The following is a 21252-nucleotide window of genomic DNA, read 5'->3' as shown; positions in this document are numbered from 1 at the left end:
ATCCATTCTGCAGCCCATGGATCAAGGAGTAATTTTGACTTTCAAGTCTTATTCTTTAAGAAATACATTTTGTAAGGCTATAGCTGCCATAGACTGATTCCTCTGATGGATCTGGGCAAAATAAATTGAAARCCTTCTGGAAAGGATTCACCATTCTAGATGACATTAAGAACATTCATGATTCATGGGAGGAGGTCAAAATATCAACATTAACAGGAGTTTGGAAGAAGCTGATTCCAACTCTCATGGATGACTTGGAGGGGTTCAAGACTTCAGTGGAGGAAGTAACTGCAGATGTGGTGGAAACAGCAGGCTCCASTTCTAATTCTAGTTCTCTTGAAGGTGTGACTGAATTGCTGCAATCTCATGATAAAACTTTAACAGATGAGTTGCTTCTTATGGATGAGCAAAGAAAGTAGTTTCTTGAGATGAAATCCACTCCTGGTGAAGATGCTGTGAACATTGTTGCAATGACAACAAAGGATTTAGAATATTACATAAACTTAGTTGATAAAGCAGTGGCAGGATTTGAGAGGACTGACTCCAATTTTGAAAGAAGTTCCATTGTGGGTGAAATGCTATCCAACAGCGTTGCATGCTACAGAGAAATCCTTTGTGAAAGGAAGAGTCAATCGATGYGGCAAACTTCATTGCTGTCTTATTTTAAGAAATTGCCACAGCCACCCCAACCTTCAGCAGCCACCACACTGATCAGTCAGCAGCCATCAACGCTGAGGCAGAAGCCTCCCTCAGCAAAAGATTGTAACTTGCTGAAGGCTCAATGGTTAGCATTTTTAGCACTAAAGTGTTTAATTATATTACGTACATTTTTTAGACATAATGCTATTGCACACTTAATAGACTACAGTATAGTGTAAACATAACTTTTATATGCCCTGGGAAACAAAAAACTTGTGTGACTTGCTTTATTGTGATATCTGCTTTATTGCGGTGGTCTGGAACCAAACCCGCAATATCTCCGAGGTATACCTGTATATCTCAGTGTTCTTTGATTCTTCCCCAGCATCACTTATTAGTCAAGCAAAATGTATGCTATTTGCTATTGAAAATATCCAGTCATGTAAGGACTGGGATTCAGATTTTGACATTGACCTTGTAGCACATAAGCAGACAAGTTTGAAGTAGATGCCATGGAATAATTGTATAGTACAGAGGGAAGTAGTGGAGATAAGGATAAGATGTGCATGGAGTCAATGGTTTATAGGTTTGACTCCAGAAATACAGGATGAGAGGAAGAGAGAAGCCAGAGGAGTTTAAAGGAAAAGAAACATTAGGATCCCTAGCTCTTCTTCCAGTTTTTTCTCCCTTTCCTCTTCTGCTGTTGCTTAATTTGAGACAATACAAATTCTGACCTTTTTTTTTCCCAAGACTTCCTTTCTTTGCATATACACAACTAATTCAGCTTCAATACTCAAAAAAACAGTATCGCAGCAAAATCACAATTAAAAGTATAGGTAGAAAATAAAATGACCTCAGGTAGACTGAATGCAAGGATGATGTGTTGAAAAAGGCCTCAGTCTTGGCAAAGAGGACTAGGACTGTATTCTGAACCCCCCTGAAGTTTCATTTGAGTGGCTAGTTTAATTAAAATACATATTTGAAAGACTTTCTTTGAAACTTCAAGCCTGCTAAAGGATATTTTGCCACCCTTTTTTACCCACAGAATGGAGTAYTTCCCCTGCTGGCAGGACAAAGTTCCAAACAAATTTACTGGCAGATCAGTCTTGGGAAAGATCAATGCTCTGCCCAGATACTGGTTAAACAATAAGTTTTGCCCAATGGACAGTTGCATGAAAATATTTTTATAGCCAGTCTGATTATATGAGGGGGCAGAACTTCGAATTGAGGCACCTTTAGACTAGCATAATTATAGTTACATCCCGATAATGGGATGTGCCTGTAATGTGTTGAAATAAATCTTGGCCACCTAATGAAAAAGTTATTCCAGGATGAACCTAGTCTACACAAAGAGTTAAGCTAATGACATCCTGGAGATTATTCAGAGAGCTATGCTGAACTGTTTCTCCTTCTTTTAGAGAGGCAAGTGTAAACTGCTTTGCTGAGCAAAACACTGGCTGGTCAAGCTGCACTTTGTTACAAGCACTGGTTTTAGATAAACTGACTTAGATTTCACAGGAAAAAATAGTTAAGTTGAAGGCAGAATGTGGACCTACTTGTATCCGAATGTGGTCAAGGTGCACAGGGAGTTGAGAGGCCCAATTTAAACTGTAATTTCAGTCACAGGAAGCCTTACTCCTGAGGCCTAGGACCAGGAGATCAGATGACAAAGCAGCAGCATGTATAGTTTGTCAGTATTGTCTCTACTTCCAGGATGCCTTAGATTGAATCTGTAAGTGGTTATAGCCCTGATTTTTCTTTTGAAGCAAATGCAAAATGTTTGCCTCTGCAGCTTTTCAGAGCTCATTTCACTGACTATTATATTCTCCTAAAAGCATAAAAAGAAAAAAACCCACACTGAGCTCAGAGACTTGCTTTTGAGACCAAGATACAGCAAGGTATCAGTCAAAAAACCCAGATAGAGTTGTTCCCTCTTATCCATTTAATGTCCTCCATACAGAAGAAACTAGAGATCTTTTTGGCCTTTTGCCTGTTATCACAAGGAGCTGTCACAGACTTTGTGAGACCCCTCAGCTGGCAGCCTTTGGTATTGCTGGCTATATCATTTCCAGAGCCCTGATCTGGTTGATGAACCCAGTATGCTTTATCTTCTGGGTAAGACTTCAGCCCTTAGTCCCACCACAGTCCACCAGTGCAGCCTCACACAGATGAAACATTGTCTAGCCGCATCCAGGCTCTATAGGGAAGGACTGGATCTCTTTTACTAAAATATACACTGAGGTCATCTTGGAAGTATCTCTGTGCTTGCTCTTTCACAGCCACTTGTGTGGTCACTATGCACATGAACTCCACATTTTTGTCTTCATTACATGAAAAGCACTGCTCTTAAGTTCTGGTTACATAATGTGAATTAAACAGTGTAGGGAAAACCCAATGAAGGCAGGACAGGCTGTGGTTTCTATGTGAGCTGACAGACCAAAAGTGATGAGGAAGGTAAGTTTCAGTTTTCCCTTACCATTAACTGACRTGAAAGCTCTAACATGCTTTGCATCTTACTGGGCTTCTACTAATCTTGGTTAATATGAACTTATGATTAAGACAAGTAACAAACAAGAGGACAGAAAGATGACCTAGTGAAATGAAGATTAAAATGACTGCCAAGAAAGAACAGAGCCCAATCTGAAGTTCTGAAAGTCTATTACCTCACTCTTTTGAAAGAAAGATGAGGCAGACCTTCAGCTTAGAAAAAAATGTATTTAAAAACTCTGACATTTAGAAATAAGTGTTAAAATACCTGTTCTTAAGCTTTCCCATATTTACCCAGAGATGTAATTCACAGGAACACAAGAGCCTCACCATCCTTAATTTTAAGCCATTTTTGTTGGAACAGCTTATGCCGGATATGTGAACTAGTTCTGGACAAGATGACACTTGTTTTGTTGTTTAGAGGTACTTGGACAAAACAGGTAGAGAAGATATCTGCACTAAAAGCTATTAAAAACTATCTACAATATAGATAGAGATTTTTGTAATAGGTCCCTTCTCTGTCAAACATAAGCTAATAAAAGTACTCCTCTGGAGACAGAACCTTTGGGGCAGGGGGGAATCAGCATCCACTGCCATAGCTAGCAGCATGAAAGAGGGGAAAGAGGAGGAAAGCCTAAATGCTATTTTGCAACTGACTACTGCATTCTGGATGCATGAGTTGAATGCAGATATGTCACTATAACATTATTTTCTGTATCTAGCACAAAAGAACAGAACAGCAAATATTATACAGTGGAAGTGACTGAAGCAGATCACATGTTGCTTTAAGAGAAAGGTTTGCTTTGCATTAAAACTGTACTTTAACAAATCAGTTCTATATCTATCCCCTCTTTATTCTGTACAAAGCTAGTGTTTTATTGTACCTTACTCCATAGGGGCTAGTGAGAAATTAGCTCTTTAATAAGCTGCAATAGGATATATGCAAAGAAAAACTTATAAACTGAGATAGCAAAGTCTGCTTGCCTCCTCCCAGTCTTCACTGACTGCTTAAAAGAAAAGCCTGACCTTAAATCAGTCAGCTACCAGATAAACTAAAATTTTAAGACTGCATGGTTATAAAATACACGTATATAAACATGCAGTTTATCTACTGCTGCCTTAATTTAAGGCTAGTATTATACAAATTACCTCAGTGTGTTAATGTGCTGCTATTCCCCTTTAAGTCCAATTTTGATATTGCCTGTAAAGACATGCACTGCCTTCTACTACACTGACCTGCATCAATGTATATCTAGCAATTCATACTTAAGACTAATTATAGTTTAAGAAATAGCATTGGAGAGAAGTAACAGATTATTGTAGGTACTCACAATTGTTCACAATTATCAGTAAATGCTAGGGGAAAAAAAAGCTGAGTGAAAACAAATTTTAATACTGAACACTTCCTTGCAGCCTTATTGGGAATCTACATCCAACTAAAAGATGTAACACAGCACCTGGCTACATAAACTTACCTTGCTTATGAATGAATTAGCTTTTTTCCAAGCAAGTCTACCTCCTTTTTARATGCAGCACATGGGCCTGAACTGGTATTTAAGATTTTTTTTTATTGGCTTGGTTAGACAACAGCACACACCTTTAAAGTTCAAGTCTGATTATCACCTTGTGCTTCAGCAGCCTTTAAGCATCTTATTAGATTCTTTTCCACACTGCCTACTGTTCAGCACTAGATTGTTCTTCTGGACATGTAAGATTATAATTCAATTTCAACAGATCAGGTTTCAATAATTTTAGTATGTTCTTACTCTTGCTGAATGCTTCCTCAGAGACCTCCCTGAATCTCCTTATTCTTATAAGAATCTGTTAATATTTGTCCATTTGTCAATTGTCCACTGCTAACTGTATCTATCCCATAATACTTGCTATTATCCCCATTCCCAATACACTTGCAGAAAAGCAGCTTTTGAAGTATAGCAGGTTTGCAGTTTTTTTGCATGTTTGCTACTACAAGTTGCTTCATCAAGTAAAAGAGCACCAGAGTACCACTCAGGCTTTTTGGTGCCACACTCATGCTTTATTAAATAAAAAAAGGCAAAAAAAAGCACTACAAGATGCTAAGAAAAATTCACATTTACTTTACAAAAAGCCTGCATTCATTTTCAAGAGATCTGATCTCACTTATAAATGAAAACAAGCAGGTAAAAAAAATAAATGTTAATTTAACATTTCAGTTGCAGTACAACATCCATCTAAACTTAATCATCCAAAACAATCAGTCATTCTTAAACAAACTGACTGCTGACTGTATCTACAAGAATCATCATCTCCATCACTTCTTTGAATAAAAGAAGTGCCTGTGATAGTTTGGAACTATATGGAAAACTGTTAGGAGACAGTGTAATTTAGTCTACCTATAAACTCTTGCAGAAACTGAAAGCTCTGGCTTCACRTCCTCTTGTAAGCAAACTGCAAGTCCTCTGTATATTAAGAATCTTAGCATAAAGCTGCTAAAAGTTATTCAATGAGAGGATTAAACTGGTACAGCACAAATGTTTGTAGTTACTATCAAGTTGCACTAGTGCTACATCTTACACAAGCAGCTACCATGAAGCTAGTAAACTTGAGTAACTCTGAAATACTCCTGAAACAGCCCTTGTGTCACACCTATGAGGTAGATGCACTGTCTTTCCTTTGGAGAAGACAAAGGAATCACAATAATTTCTGAACTGCTGCTTAGTACATCAAGCACACTGAACCACCAGACAACCAGACTATGTTAGCATTTTACTTTCCCCTCTGCTTCCCTGAATTCAGATCTTTCAAATGCAACATTCTGTTCAGCACCATGAGCTCCAGGAATAAAAACAGTGAACAATGACATAGATTACTTCCATTCCAAGATAAGGAAGATGCTCAGCATGAATGTCTTGAAGCTGAAGTACTGCCATCACTACTCTGCTCCATCCAATTCTGTGGCCTATAGTTTAGCTATCTGGTACATGAAGAATCATGATGACCCTTCATCCTTTAGTCTGACACCAGCCATTTTTATCAGATTAAATGATAGTGGGAAAATAAACTGCTGTCAGATAGTATAAAGATTAGAAGGCTACAGGTATCAAACATGGTTCAAATGTAGCTAAATTAATGCTTTGCTACCTATAGACAGGAAACAAAGCAGGCATCATTCCCTCTCCTCCCCAAGTACAGACTTGTCAATCCTTTATAATTTTTTATAGTATTTTAGGAGCCATGAGGAAGGAATTAACAGTGGTCCTTTCACTAAGGCCATAGTTTCATCTGCAGCTTGACACCATCCTTAGTACCCCTTACCAATAATGGCAAAAACCCTAGCAAGACTTCTTTGAGTCCTTGTTCCTCTTCTCATAACTTCACATGAGCAGTTGCTTAGTAAACTGGCAGAAAACCAGGCTGGTAAAAGAGTGCAAGATTATATAAATGCTTGTGCTACCACAGGAAAAAGGGTGGCATAGCAACAGGCAGAATTGATAACTCGTTCCATCTTGAAGTGAATGAAACTACAAGCTACTCAACTAATAATGATATCCARTAACATACCTCTGATACTAAGCTATCTGTATGGGCAATGTTTTTAAAAAAAAAAGTAGAAAAGTTCAAGTATCAAAGTGAAAGTTGTTGCATAACCAATAGCATAAACCAGCCATGTTTTCCCCACTTGAAAAATCCAGATGTAGTGAACTGGCTTATTCACTAGAAAGAATGCAAGAGATGCCAAAGTTCAATTGCTACTACACACTAGAATGTTATTTGTTAAATTTCAACTAAAGCAAACTAAGATGGAACAGGGAATTTAGAATTGTTACTTCGTTTATCATGAGGAGTACTGAACTGCTAGCCAGAGTTCCTACAAACTAACTGCTTATGACTGAGAAAGTTACTATTAATCACCCAATGTCAAAGTTCTATGACCTGAAAGACATCACCTTGTTATAGCTGTACTTTTCAAATTGCTAGTTCCTATGCAAGTCTGCTAAACTGTCGCCTCTCTTCTTTCAAGCTTAGAACTTGAGCAATTGGATCTTAACCACTGAGTGGAAAGGAGAAGAAAGCTGATACCTTCAAATATTAGTTTATTTCTACTTCTTATTTGTACAGTGTTTCAGTCCTTCTACATTCAACTTTTTCACTGGAGTTCTGGTCAGCATAAAATATTTTTAAAAGGACTAACTTGCTCCTAAAGGTAAAATCAGTAAGTTCATTTGGGGAAATTAAACTAGGTATTCCAAGATATTACAGATTACTACCTTCTGTTCTGATCCTTTGCCTTTTCTTGCAGAGTACCACTGAATCTAGAGAAACTCATTATCACCACCTGAAGGAAGAGTACCTTCCCTTCTTGAAATCTTACAATGAGTTAAAGTCTACAATTTAAGATCACCTTTTACCAGGAGGTTCCAAAAAAAAAAAAAAAAAAGTCTCCTGATTTCAGGTAGGTGGAAGAGGTTTAAAAATCTGATTTCAGGTAGGAGTCATAATCAAAGAGAGGGCAGATACCCTTCTACTTTAGATGTGCAGTACAACAGCCATTGCAATAGCTGTAGACTTTAGTATAGCAAAATATTTAATACATAAACATTTTGGTGAATTAATGCAAGCTGGAACAACACAAACCTACCACAGAGCCAGTCAGCCAGATTACATCACTTAAGGCAAAGTTGTTCCATGCAATTTGTTAGTCACCTGTTCTGAAAGTAGCATTCAACAGTTTGCTAAGTCATATATATGATGATCCAACAATCTTAACTCTTTATTACATTATTCTGCCTGGGCTAGCTATGTTATCAGCACGTTAAGCAAAGCATCGAGGTTGTTCTTCCCATKCTTACATTATATTCCATTGCAAGATGAGTAAAGAACATCTTTACATTTCATTTTAGGGAAGTGTATAGTACAATAGTGGCAGTACAGGTAGCTTCAGACCTTAGACACTGCTTCAAACACAATATGGTGACATGATTTGCAGGTATTGCTCAACTCTCATTGGCTCAGATGCTCAGTCCCTGCAGAACAAGTATAGATCAAAAAGAGCACTTTCTCATATGGGAAATCAGGAAGGGGAAGAAAAGAAGAAAACAGGACATCTCAAATCAATGTGTTTCCTAAACTGAACAAGTTTTAAGATAGGGTCCAGATCTTTAGACACAGGAAAATATGCATGAGAGATGTAAACAGTTCAATCCTTGTTCAAGTGCCTAAATGGCAGCAAACTGACTCTTTGCAATATTTGCGCCTTTTGCTATCAAAGTTACATTCCTGAATGCAAGGGAGTCAGATCAACACCTCAGTTCCCGGTAATCACGTAAGTGGTGTCTTCCACAAAAGAGAATCCCATTTGGATTATGTACAGCTTTTCTGCTGAGTGCTGAACTAACACATTTAATAACAGAAATGCATCTGTGTTACTAATATGAAAGACAGGATGATAAAAACTCAACTTGGACTGACATACTGGTAAGTGCAAAAAAGTGAGATAAAAATATAAGTGACAGAGAAACCACTTATTCACCCTTTACACTTGTTTTGATTACTTGAAGCCAACAACTTTTCAAATTCAGTTTCAAGTGTGTACAGTAAATCCAAAGTCCTTCCCCATGTAAAGCTTCATAAGAAAAGTCCGTGTGTCTTGATACAGATGACATTCTAGTTTTTGAGAGAGAACTGAGAACTTACTGAAGAATTAGTTGTATCATATTCAGTAATTTTTTGAGCAAACATTCCAGAGCTACCACTATAGTCAGAATACCTAAGCTGCTGGCATGACTCAATACTAATCATTTAACAAGTTGGGTAAAAAAAACTTATGTAGTAATACCAATTCAGCACACAAATTCCATGCTTCACAAGTTCTGCTGCTGTATAGAAGTCCTCCTAATATTTACGGAGATAAATTCAGATTTTTAGCTCACTGCATGCCCAGATCAAAACAGCAGCAAAATGTCTACTGCTACAAGCAGCTATACCCAGTTGTGCCTTTAGAATGCTAATTATGCAGAACTCTAATCAGTGTTAACACTGAAGTAGGACCACACACACAAATTCAGTATGTGTGCTGTAGAGAAAGTTCTGAAAAGAAAAATGCATACAGACTCTGATACAGACAGTATACAAACAAGACAGATAAAGTCACTACACATTCAGATTGGTGTGAACGGGGAGGGGAAAAATCCCTCAAAGACAGCATACAGATGAGAAGCCAGCATTACAAAGAACTCTAAAGGCACATTTCAGGTAGTATGATTTTGTTAAGACCAACTGTTTACACACACAGGCACAAAACTTAATGGCTACCTCCCCTCCCCCAACAATTAACAAAAAAAAGAGAAGTGCATTTTCAGTAATATTAACACCATTCAGTTAATCTGTTCAGTCCAAACATTTAGCAGTATTTTCCTTATGGTGGTATGGACTCTCTGCACTACTCCAATCCAAAAAAAATCCAAACAGGCAAGATTAGTAAAGGTTGAACTGTTGTACAATTTAACATTTACTCATCAGATCCCACCGATCTTTTCTGTGCCCTCTTGCGGGGCAACCGCCTTGGTGAAGCTTTATCTGGATTTGAGAGAAAAAAAACAAAAACAATTGCTAGAGCTACTTCAGATTAGATGTTATTTGACAAAGTATGTACTTTTCTCTCTCCCACACACAGACCAAACTGCCCTTCCAGTGTGACACATCACCACATAGAAGATAGTTTAAACAACTCGTTAATGCTTTTTAACTATTAGCATCCTAAACAGAAGGTAACATAGGGGAAAAAAAGAAAAAAGTGCTATTCTGTAACATGTAACCTCAGGGCTGAGCTTGCTTAACTTGCCAGTTACTAAAACAAAAACCCACACCATATCCTGCTGATGCTGCATGCTCTGCTGTTTAAAAAAGTTYCATGCTTAGGAATTACTAAACTTTCAGAAATTTAATGAATTATTTTGGTCACTACTRTTTTGAGTTTACCTGCCTGAAGAATGTGTGATTGTCCTTTACATACCTTCATCATATATGAAATATTTCCACATTCATACAGATTAACAGCAAGAGAATAATGTTTATCATTTTGGTTGCGGGGAAAAAAAGAGAATGATTCTTACCCAGGGAAGCAGCCATATTTAAATATGAGGAGGATACTTTGTAATCAGGTATCTGGTATGGGTTAGCAACCCCACTTCAGCTGTATGATCACTGGATGCTGAATTCTCATCTTAAATTTTAAGACTTTATGATATGCCTATAATTGTCCTTTACAGTGACAGTGAATATGTAAGGTGGAATTTTTAATCCTTACAGGATTGGAGAAAAGCTATGCTACTTTGAAGAAAAAATGTGCCTGAGCATTTACAAATGCATATTTTGTTAAAATTTGTTAAAAATAGAACTGTTTAGAGCATRAGCAAATACAATGAGCAACTGCCATGCTGTTACAAATATCAATCAGTACAGTATGAAGAAGCATCTTTTGACAGCTAAAGAGTCTAGAATCTGAGGATCTTGAGGGCCATGTATTTCAAAGAATGCTAGTATAGAGTTCTAATTACAACTAACCTGGAATTAAAGAAAAAAATAACACAATTAAGGAAAAGTCTTAAGACTCAGTTTTTCCTAGATTTCAAGTACTGAAAAGTTGAATACATATCTAGCTTAAAGAAAAACGTGGGGAGATAGAATTCAAATCTTACCAGAATTTTAACTCAGTTTAGATTCAGCTTATTCTACAGAGAAATTTAGCATTTAGAGCTTCAATCAGTTCTTCTTGCTAGACTAAGGCTGTATGAGACTGTCACATACAATAAACCAGAGTGTGCAGGATAGAGTTTACATTTTCAGAAATGAAACATCAGTCCTTACACCTAGTGTAATACAAATAACAGTTAGTAAAGGAAAAAGGCATTAAAAAAAGTGAAGTCGTCAGCTCCTGGCACAGTTTGATGTCAGAAATAGGGCCTGTAGGCTTTCTACATGAATAAAGCTGTCAGGCTCGCTCTTTAAGATCACTCAGAACATGCTTATTTCATCAAAATAGGAGTCTCTTTCAAGTTAAAGTAGTTCCAGCAAAGTGTTTTCAAAGCACTTCTGATCTGGGCTGCAAGTTTTATCAACTCACCTCAAAACAGATAGTGCTTTGGTGATAGGAGTTCATCTGGGATAAGGAAGACCTGGATAGATAAACCTCACTACTCAACTGTTAGGCTCTAAGCTGAGGTTGTTTTTTGTTTCTGACTGAAACAAGATGTGCTCAGCCATTGGTCATGATCAGTCCTCCATGTTAATCACAAACTGTAGCATGAAATTACATCAAGGTGGTGTGGAGGACAAGATACACATCTGTATTTTAGGTAAATGGTTCTAGACACTGTTAGAGCRGACCAGAGTATTTCACCAATGTATTACAGCTAAGCTACGCTACTGCAGTACAACTAGAAATTTTTACTTTTATTTATATATACACGTGTGTGTGCATGTRTGTATATACACACACATGTATATAATATAAATGCACACACGCATGTCTGTCTAATCAGTTACTGTTCACGCTACATCACCAATCACTGCATGCAGGAAGCCAGAATTCTATCCATGCTTAATTATCACATGGACACACAGCAGTAATTTCCACTCTTTAAAGCACCAGGGTTTGTCTCACCTCTTCTACTCTGCACTGAAGCCACAGGAAAGCAAAACAGAAAAAACAGCAAGAGAAGTTAGAAATATCCACAAACATAGCTGTTCTAAAGAAATCAGATACTGAGTTTACTGTTGGGTATTGAGTAGAATTTAGTTATTTTGGACTTGCGAAGGACATTATGATCCAAGTCTTAATGTAGCTTCAAGACAGGGTTACACACCTCTGATGCTTATTTAAAGGTTCAGCCTATAGGCAAGCTTCCAAAAAAAACTTACAGAAACTTTCAGATGATACACTCCCCTACCATTTAAGCCTTTTGTGATACAGGTTTTGAACAGAGGTTTTATACTGTTGAAAGAGTCTACAGAACAAAGTGTAAAATCACCATGATAGCTGTTATTGTATCAACTGTATCAACCAGTCAAGTCTGTTAAATACAAGAATGAGCTGTCAACATAACAGCTTTATTAAGCRCAGTGCTTTAGACAACTTTTTATTCCCCAGATGTATACTGTCCTGAGAATTTAGCATGAGCTACTTAACTGTTTTGATTCATAAGTTTGTTATGCTCCAGTTATGGAAGGCAGGCTACTTACTGATTTGATTTAAAGTTTCTTGAGGAATCCAGCTCATATCAACATCATTCTGATTTGATGTTCCCATCTCTACTTTCTGTACTGGTCTCTTCCTCTGAAAATTCAAGAACAGAAGATTTTGCCTTCCACATAAAGGTTCTGGTAGCACAAATATTAGAAATAACTAATAATCCTGTATTTAATAAACTGCAATTATTTCACTGAGACACAAACTTAAGGTTAGTCCCTGTATCAAGCCATCTTTCTAGCTTAGCTTTATAAGCTATCTTTACCCATTAGCAACTTATTCACCTAAGCTTGGTGTTACCACTTCTAACTCCTTGCAGTACTAATTCCACACAAAGATATCAAGATTTTATGCATGCCTGGGCAAGTTCATTATACCTGTTGTGGGGGGGGAAAAAAAGCTGATGGATAATCAAACTTTGTGATGAGCTGTTTTGTTGTACTTTTTCAGATTAGCACAATATTTGTGTTTGAGTGTCAGCATGCAAAATGGAGTTCATAGCAAAAACAGTTATCCATACTTCTTCCCAAGGGAAGCTACTTCAAATGTATTGTAAGCTTGGCTACACAAAGAGATACTCTAAGTATTCCGGCCAATTTYCCCGTGCAGATAAGACTTAAGTTTTCCACGGCTTATATCTGCCAGACCACTTATGCTGAGAAACCCTTAGCTATTACAATATTACAGAGGAATGCAGAAGGCCCTAATCAACATTATAGYAATGCACTGTTAAGCACTAAACAAAGGACTAGACAGCTGTTTTCCCTAAAGTTTGATCTAGTTTAACATAACAAATACATATACAGACTATGGGGAAAATTCATRCAGTAAGTATTAAACCAGTAGCTGCAGACGTTCAGCATTTGGAAAATATGTCAAAGCTTCCAATTCAACTGCTTTAGTGTGGTGATAAAGAACAGACCCAAAGAGCATTAGGCAAGCAATCTAAGTGCCTTTAATGCTGTGTTTGGAGGGGCTTTTTGTTTTTGATTTTTTTTTTAAGGTCTCTAGTTTTTCCAGTGATTTTCAAGATCTCAGTCCTGAAAGTAAAACTTCTGAAGTTCTACCTGTACCATTCTAGGCCAGAAGTGATTTACAGTAATGCTTTCTTACTTTAAGCATACCAGTGAGGTCCTATATTAACAAGTACACAGAGGGAAGAAAAAAAACACACACAYGCAACCCACCTTCCTGGATTCTAATAATTGATGTAGGCCAACAATGACAAGTAGACCAAGTCCAGCAAGGAACATGTACATGAAGATCCTTCAAGAAAAACAATTTAAGAAACCATTAATCTTAAGTGTTTAGAAGTTTACAAACAGGCAGAGCAATTAAGCCTAGCTTTGGCCACATGCCTGCTTCATCCTTCCCAAGCCATGTGCAGAGGTAGGGGAGAGGAAGCATGATATAATGAATCTGAAACTAAAGTGCTAATATATGTTAAGTATTTATTCTAAATTTCAGAAATTGTAACCCCAAATTTTGAACAACAGAACATTTGAGCAATGCCATATAAGCTCAGAAACTATATAAACTAGTAATTATTGAAATTTAGTACCTGCAAGGACTCTTTTGCAACACCACATTTCAAGATATTGGGTCGTAGGTAGTATTTGTGYGTGTGTGTGCATGACTTGGCTTTAACCACTTACAAAAGCTTCAAATCCATTATATGCTTTTAGTATGCTAATGCAAGGCAAGTACTGCCAGGATATTCATATTTATTGGCAAAAGAGCTTTGAAAGCCTTGCTTTAAAGCATCTAGTTCTGTGTTCCACAAATAGAATTCCTTAAAACAAAAATGCATGAATTTCACTGACAGAATTCTATCTGAAATACCTGTTAAAAATTAGCAGTAGGTGAACACAATTTCAATATCAAATTAATTTTAGGAGCAGGTAGGACTTTTGTGAGGTGAAGAAACTACTACAACATTTGTTGAACATTTTAATTCAAATTTACAACAGAAATTATGGAGTTAAACTGCAGAAGAGAGACTTAACTGAACATCCCTGTTTTATGGGAAGTGCCCATTCACAGGACATTAATTCAAACTGGTCCCGATTGATGGATTTGAATTCTTAGAAGAGCCCCTTTATCACCAGGATAGCACACATTTTCAGATGATCAGYTGCTCTTTCATTGATGCTATTCTACTTTGCAAATATGAATTCATGCAACAGCTATTTCCTGTGGTTGCCCTTTTTAGGAGGGAAGTTTGCTCAGTGGGCAAATTCTACCTGTGGCAGGAGAATTCAAATATTCATTGTCTTCAAAAAAAATTTTCAGAAATACTTAACTCGCAGGTTCTCTTAAAATACCAATCCAATATTAGAATATTAAAAAGCATATTATCAGAGCACATGTTTGCAACACATAAGGTCTGCCAGATTAACTACATCTTTAAGACAGAACATGCAYGAAAATAAAGAAATCTGCTACCCATAAGGGAAGTGCAACAAATAATGAGTGCAAGTYTCCCTATCTCATACTGAAGGGGCACCTTTCAGTTTATATAATCTTGGATTACACTGGAGTGCTCCAGAAGCATGTTATTCCAGTCTTCAGAGTAGGACCTACAGCCCAATACTCTGAACCATCTACATCTTTTAACTCCTAGGAAAAAACACACTAGGATAACAAAAGCTTGACAGCTTTGTATTGCTATATATCTATGCAGCATTATGTACTACTCCAGGCTTAAGTTCCCTGAGCAAAACATTTGCATAAGATGTTAGTTAACACAGTATCAATCCTGAAGATTCCCAGTACTGACACAGAACTTAGTTTGGAGGAAAAAAGCTCAGGTTTCCAGTGTATCAAGGTTTTCAGTGTATACAAGTCAAATGCCATCAGCAAGACACAGATTACATCTAGTATCCAATAAAATGAAGATACAAGAACAGTCCTCATTGACCCCATCAATAATCGGTTCTACCAGTATACCAACTAAGTTTCAGTCTCCAGCCTACTTACGTTTCTCCATCTAGCCCATCTTCTTTTTCAATAATTGTAACTGTTTGATTGAAGACAGCATCTTGGAACACATTGCCCTACAAAGTTTCCATGTATTTTCAATTAATTTCTTTAACAACATTTTTTGTACAAGTACAAAGAAGTCTTGATATTAGCAAGAAAGTCATATCTAGCCTTGATGAGATTTTCTGTAGCATAAGATATTACATGCCAAAGGATCTTATTAGCTCAGTCAAAACACTTTGAACAATGCAGAAGTCTTGTACTTCAGCCCACACTAAAATAAAAAGGAATCCCATACTTTAATCCCCATTTACGCTTTTGGAAAAATTTTTCTCCCAACTGCAACTGCTGGTCACGTATTTGCTCAAAGCTGAGTTTGCAGATGGGATTCAGGTTGATTGTTGAGTTTGTTAAAACCCAGTCTGAAGGGTACAGTGAAATTTAAACTATCCCAGAGAAAGTTCTAACTTTTTTTCTTAAATGACTACAACCCATTTCTACATAATTCTAAGGCAGTCTAGCTTCCACTGTTAACATAACTTCAAGTCTAACATACACAGCACTCCTCCATGTATACGGAGGACTACTGTGAAACAGTCTTGCTTACTTTGCTTATGCATTTATTAATTTGCTTAAAAACCTCAAAGGCATTCACTGTCTGAGAAGGTATTAACTTGACTAAGCAATTCCTTCCTGACATTTCCACATCAACTAAAAAGAATATGAGGAATGACATTAGGCTTACATTTACATCTCTGTAGTTCAGATTGATAACTAGTCCAAAAGGGCGACCACCCATAGGCTCAGCTGGGATGAAAGAGTACTCAAACGTGGCTTGTCTCTGTGGTGGAACTACTGTATTCAGTGGGAGAGCTGTGAAGTTCTGGATATAAAACTGGTAGTCTTGAGGGTAACGGAAAGAAGCATCAAGAGACTCAACAATAAAATCCTCTGTACCCTTATTGGTGAAGCCTACCAGAAATTTTACGATGTTGTTTGCTGGAAAGTCTAGAACACAAAAATATCCAACTGTTAGAAACTTCAAACAGCRTACCTAATCCTTGTTTTCAAACACAGAATGCCTGGAAAAGACTTGGTATTTTAGAGCTTCACTGTTTTTATGCACATACTGATATACTTTAAGCAGCAGTAAAGAAATTGATTGTAGACTGGCACAGGACTCTTACCTTCACCTTTCACAAATAAGATAGTTGTATCAGCACTAGGTGAGGCTTTAGGTTCGCCCGACAAGTCTTCTTCCTCTTTTTCTTCTGTCTAAGACAAGAGACTTTTTTGAAATAGCCTATAATGAACAGTGATGCRAAGACCATGCTTGTTTTACAAGAATCCCACATGACAAGTATTAGTGTGACAAAACATACAATGACAGTAAGCACTAACATCAACTCCTGCTGTTGCAGAATTCACATATAGGATCTGTGCTCCCTGTAGATTTGATTAGCATCCTTTTCAACATTTATCCTTCTACCTGTTAGATTTGACACAGTGGCTAATCTCAACTGCATCTTGAATGTATTCAACAGCATTTAGCTGTACCAAAAGGTTTCCAATCAGAAAGCCACAATAAGATTTCTTTTTTGGGGGTGGAAGGAAAAGGGAAGAATCTAAATGTAAAGTGTTCACATCTAATATATTTCAAATTAGAAAACAAGCATTTTCAAAGTTATAAACAACYACAAGGCAACTGAGTTACTTCCACTGCAGGGGGGAGTGTTTAAGAGAAGCTTTTTATTCATTTTTAAGAAGTTTGGTGTTATGTCCCTGAAAGCATTGGACTCTGCTGACACTAAATGAGTTTATAAATTCACTTGTTCACCTTTTTGATGATTCTCTAATTGGGCAAACACAAGCATTAAGGGCTTATTTTCCACATGGAGATGGTGGATCTCCACCCCATCATAAGTAAATGCATGGCTGACCCCATTTTGAACTGTTTCCTAAAGCCACTGCTTGCAAGTTGGTTAGATCATTCGATTTGACTACTAAAACAACCACTTTAAACAGTGGATAGCCAATTGGATTCAGTTGTGCAAGCACCATGGGCTAGGGAAGCAATGAACCACAACTGAGTCGAGCATCTTGAAGTTGAGATGCTATGCGAAACTGTATCTTGTGTTCCAGTGACAGATAGAGTGAACTGCCTGAAAGTGACCACTTTGTACCTCGCTTAGTCTTACATTATGCATTAAAACCAAGTTACATCTAAATTTACTTAATAAATTCTAGCAGTATTGAATAACTACCACATCTTCTACCACTTGGAAAAGCCAGTCAACCATGAACTCAACTTAACATCAGTAAATCAATCAAACATCAGTCTAATTGGCTTCAAGAACAGTCTACTGGTTCTTTATTTTTTATCATGCATAGCTTATCACACTCTTTGTTGTCTTCTCCTCCTAGTCATGCCCTAGACTTCATTATTATAAAATACTTCATTTGATCAACCTGAAGAAAGTGACTCAAAAGAGCGATATGGCCACAGGTTTAACAAGCATACCCTGCAACTAGAGTCACAGACTATGAATGTAATCAAGTGAAAGCAGGTTGCAAAACAAGGTTTTCAGTATTACTGCAGAGCTTAATTAACAAATCCAAGACAGATTTGTACTACAAAGATTGTTTCTTCTTGCACATCAATACAAAATAAGCCAATATGAAGTAGTCCTGTACCCCAATGCCTTTCTCAGTTTACTGAGATGCACCTGGGAAAGAACTACTAAGAGCTTCTATGAGATTTGGTTATCCCACTTGGTGTTCTTTTTTCTGAACTACAGTTTTCATAGTTGGAGCCTGGCTGTCCCCATGTAGTCCTTCCACTGGTAATTCAGAAAGAAAAAAAAAATTTTCTGAAACTTCAGATGGAACATAAGTTTAATTGGAGACTTTGAAAAAGCAATTTCTAAGTATCAATGACACTAAAAATATACTTACATACATCTAAGCTATCTAGCTTCAAGCACTTTTGGTCTAATTCACACTTCTGAAATAACATTCATGCACAATTACCAAGTCTGTAGGCTCATCTTCTTCAACTTCTGCTTCGTCATCTTCATCTTCAACTACAGAATCTTCCATAGCTTCCTCATCTTCTGCAGCATCTTGAGCTGCAACAAGTAAACCTGCACCTACCAAAACAAAATGCAAATACAAGCAATATTTTTTCACGTCTAGTTGACCAACAGAAAATTGACACTGTAGTATGATTTTCAAGCTGATGTTTGACAAATTGCCTAAAAATTCTTCAAATACAGTATTTTGAAACTGCAGTTGTAAAAAACTCATTCAACTGATTGTCTGTGTTGATCTGTCTGCACCTTTTTCCTTCTCTAACACTCTCTAAACTACTCCTGTACAAGCCAGTAAGTTCAAAAAACAGAGTTTATATCTGGATAACCCAAAATTCAACATTCACACAGCAAAGCTTAAATTGCCACAGAGTAACAAACTGCATTAAAAGCTATTACTTAATTTTTGAACTTGTCAACATATTAAAATATTTTAATTTTGTTTTGTTATTAGAAATCTGAAAATAAAGGACACTTCTATTAGCCAGGGAACTAATTTAGTGAGCTTTGTTTCTTCTAGGACGAAATTTAATAAATGATTAGCATGTCATTCATCTGCTGGTGCCAGAACACCACATTTCCACATGTATTTATAAAACTGTTATTTTTGCATACATTTTTCATTCAAATTATACTATAAACAAAAGTCTTTTTTAGTATGATCTTCTGAATATGATATACTATTCTATTCATATGTTCAACAAAACTGGACTACTAGTTAGAAAAGAAATCTGAATATTGAGCAAGGCTCCAGGAGAAGTGCAGTCAGATAACTCATTACTTGCCTGCTTCTATGGTGTTGCGCATCATATATTCAAACACTGGTCAGATATGATTAATACAAATACTGGCCATAGTATGAAGTTCTGCCTGTTTGTAGTTTAGAGCACATGCAAGCCAGGCTGAAAACTCTTACAATATACACAGCTACAAATTTTTTTGATGAAGTTAATGTTTTCCAAAAATGAAAATAGTAGAAATGAATGGAAGATGGAGTTATACAAACATCAAAAAGATCTAATTCCTATAAGTACACATTTTAAACAAACACTTAAACTTTCACATGGAATAAAAATCCTTAAGCAGAACCAGTATACCCAAGGAATTCGAGATTTTGTCTCGAAAAAAGCCAAGCACAACACTCCTCTCAAATGTCTTTAGAGGGTACGCTCAAAGAATTTTGCTCATACGTATGTAATACTTCACCTAGGACTAACTGCAGTAATTTTATTTACTGAAGTTTTTAAAGTTAAAAGCCCACAAATAACACGTTTTTAATTAAAACCCTTACACCTGAACAGGCTACTGGTATGTTATGCATGTTCTTCATATGCAAYAGCACCAGCACATTCTCCTAGATGTCTAAATTGCAATCCGTTCAGTGGATGTCAGAAGGGCTGATGATGTGGCAACAGTGGGAAAGGAGAGCTTCCCCCTGTGGTAACACACGATGTGTGCTGCAACTCACTGGCAAAGCAGGGCGAGATGGTTGCCATTCAACCTTTCCATGCTTAATAGTATGGAAGCAGCTTTCAGATCGCGAAACAGATAAAGCTATAGTGTAAACAGAGATTAACGTTCTGCTATTTGAAGGACACTTAGGGAGCTGGGGGCACAGGGCAGAGAGGAAGGCTGASAGCCAGTGAATCTCTGTAGAACCCAAAGTCATCTTAGAGAAGGAGTGAAGACAAAACCGTTGCTGCTCTGGTCGCAATCTCAAGGGGKTTTTTTTGTGTGGGACAACCGAACCCGTGCGTTTCTGAGGCCGATTTCACAGCCAAGTTTGAAACCAGCCCCCCAGATAGCAGCAGTGCCCTGCTCGACTCTGCAAAGTGCGGTTCCTTCCGCAAGAGAGGCCAGAGCCCGATCCCATCCCAGGGGCCCGCACCCCCAACAAGCGCCCTCGACCGTGGCCGCCGCCGCCCCTAGGGCGCACAGCAGGACCCCGCTCAGAGTCGAGACACCCCCAGAGCAGCCCTCGTCCCACAAGAGCATAAATAGATCCCGGGGCAGCCTCCCGGGGCCTCCTTCGGGCCACGGCAGAGTGACGCCCAGGGACGCATTGAGGGAAAGCAGAGGCGGCTCCGGKAGGGAAGCCCGGTCAGCCCGCCTGAGCCCCGGCGGCGAAGGCACGCGTGCAGGAAGTGTGGGAGGCCCGTGCCCGAAGCTGTCCGCACAGGACCGGCAATGAATGAGTAGCGCCCGCCCGCCTCCTTCCTTTCGGCAAGGGGATCGCAAACGCGGCTTCGGGTCTCCCAACCCCGGGGAGAGCCACTCCCCCCCCACCGCCTCCAAGACGGGAAAGCGGACGGAGCGGCCCCAGGCCAAGCCCGCTGCGCCGCTGCCGCCAGCGGGGAGACCGCCGCGCGCACGCGGAGCGACCGTTAGCGCTCCCGCTGCTCCCCCGCCCCAATTCGAATCCCGGGCAGCAACGGCCGCTCAGCGCGGCTCACCCGCCCCGCCTCACGCGCGCCCCTGCCCTCTCGCACCTGGGCCGCGGCGGGCGCCGCCGAGCAGCATGGCGGCGGGGAACACCAGCAGGACAAGCAACAGCAGCTGCGACAGGCGCCCCATGGCAGCAACAACCCAGCGCCCTCCCCAGCCTCTGCGCCCGCCACTCTCGGCTGTCTAAATGGCGATGGCCTCCATCCGGGGAGGCGGCCTCCAGGCCCCGCCCCGGGCGCCGCCTCCCCCAGCCGTAGAGGACGTGGCTCCGCCGGGGAGGAGGCGGAGAAGTCACGTGAGCTTAACACGCGTCTCCGTGCCGCCCGCCCTGCGCGCGCATGCGTGCAGCTTCCCGCGCGCATGCGCCGCGCTTTTGCGTTTCCG

At 38.8% G+C, this 21252-nt stretch overlaps 1 protein-coding gene across 2 annotated transcripts; it reads right to left on the bottom strand.

Annotated features, from left to right (window-relative positions):
• Positions 1 to 3280: 3280 nt before the first annotated feature.
• Positions 3281 to 21112, bottom strand: SSR1 (signal sequence receptor subunit 1). 2 transcript variants are annotated; one of them, XM_026072887.1, is made up of 9 exons: positions 20913 to 21112; positions 18365 to 18483; positions 16522 to 16609; positions 16080 to 16342; positions 15332 to 15408; positions 13540 to 13618; positions 12346 to 12439; positions 11768 to 11782; positions 3281 to 9681 (listed from the first exon to the last, which is right to left on the bottom strand). In XM_026072887.1, the coding sequence occupies exons 1-9, from the start codon at positions 20995 to 20997 to the stop codon at positions 9614 to 9616; spliced, it is 888 nt and encodes a 295-aa protein (XP_025928672.1). In that variant the 5' UTR covers positions 20998 to 21112; the 3' UTR covers positions 3281 to 9613. The 2 variants fall into 2 exon arrangements, with proteins under 2 accessions (XP_025928672.1, XP_025928673.1); XM_026072888.1 differs by lacking the exon at positions 11768 to 11782 and having other exon boundaries at positions 20913 to 21108.
• Between the last annotated feature and the right edge of the window lie 140 nt (positions 21113 to 21252).

The sequence above is a fragment of the Apteryx rowi genome, unplaced genomic scaffold, assembly GCF_003343035.1.
Source record: "Apteryx rowi isolate R43461 unplaced genomic scaffold, aptRow1 scaffold_353, whole genome shotgun sequence".
NCBI classification, from domain to species: domain Eukaryota; kingdom Metazoa; phylum Chordata; class Aves; order Apterygiformes; family Apterygidae; genus Apteryx; species Apteryx rowi.
This window is presented reverse-complemented; position numbering and strand designations above follow the sequence as displayed.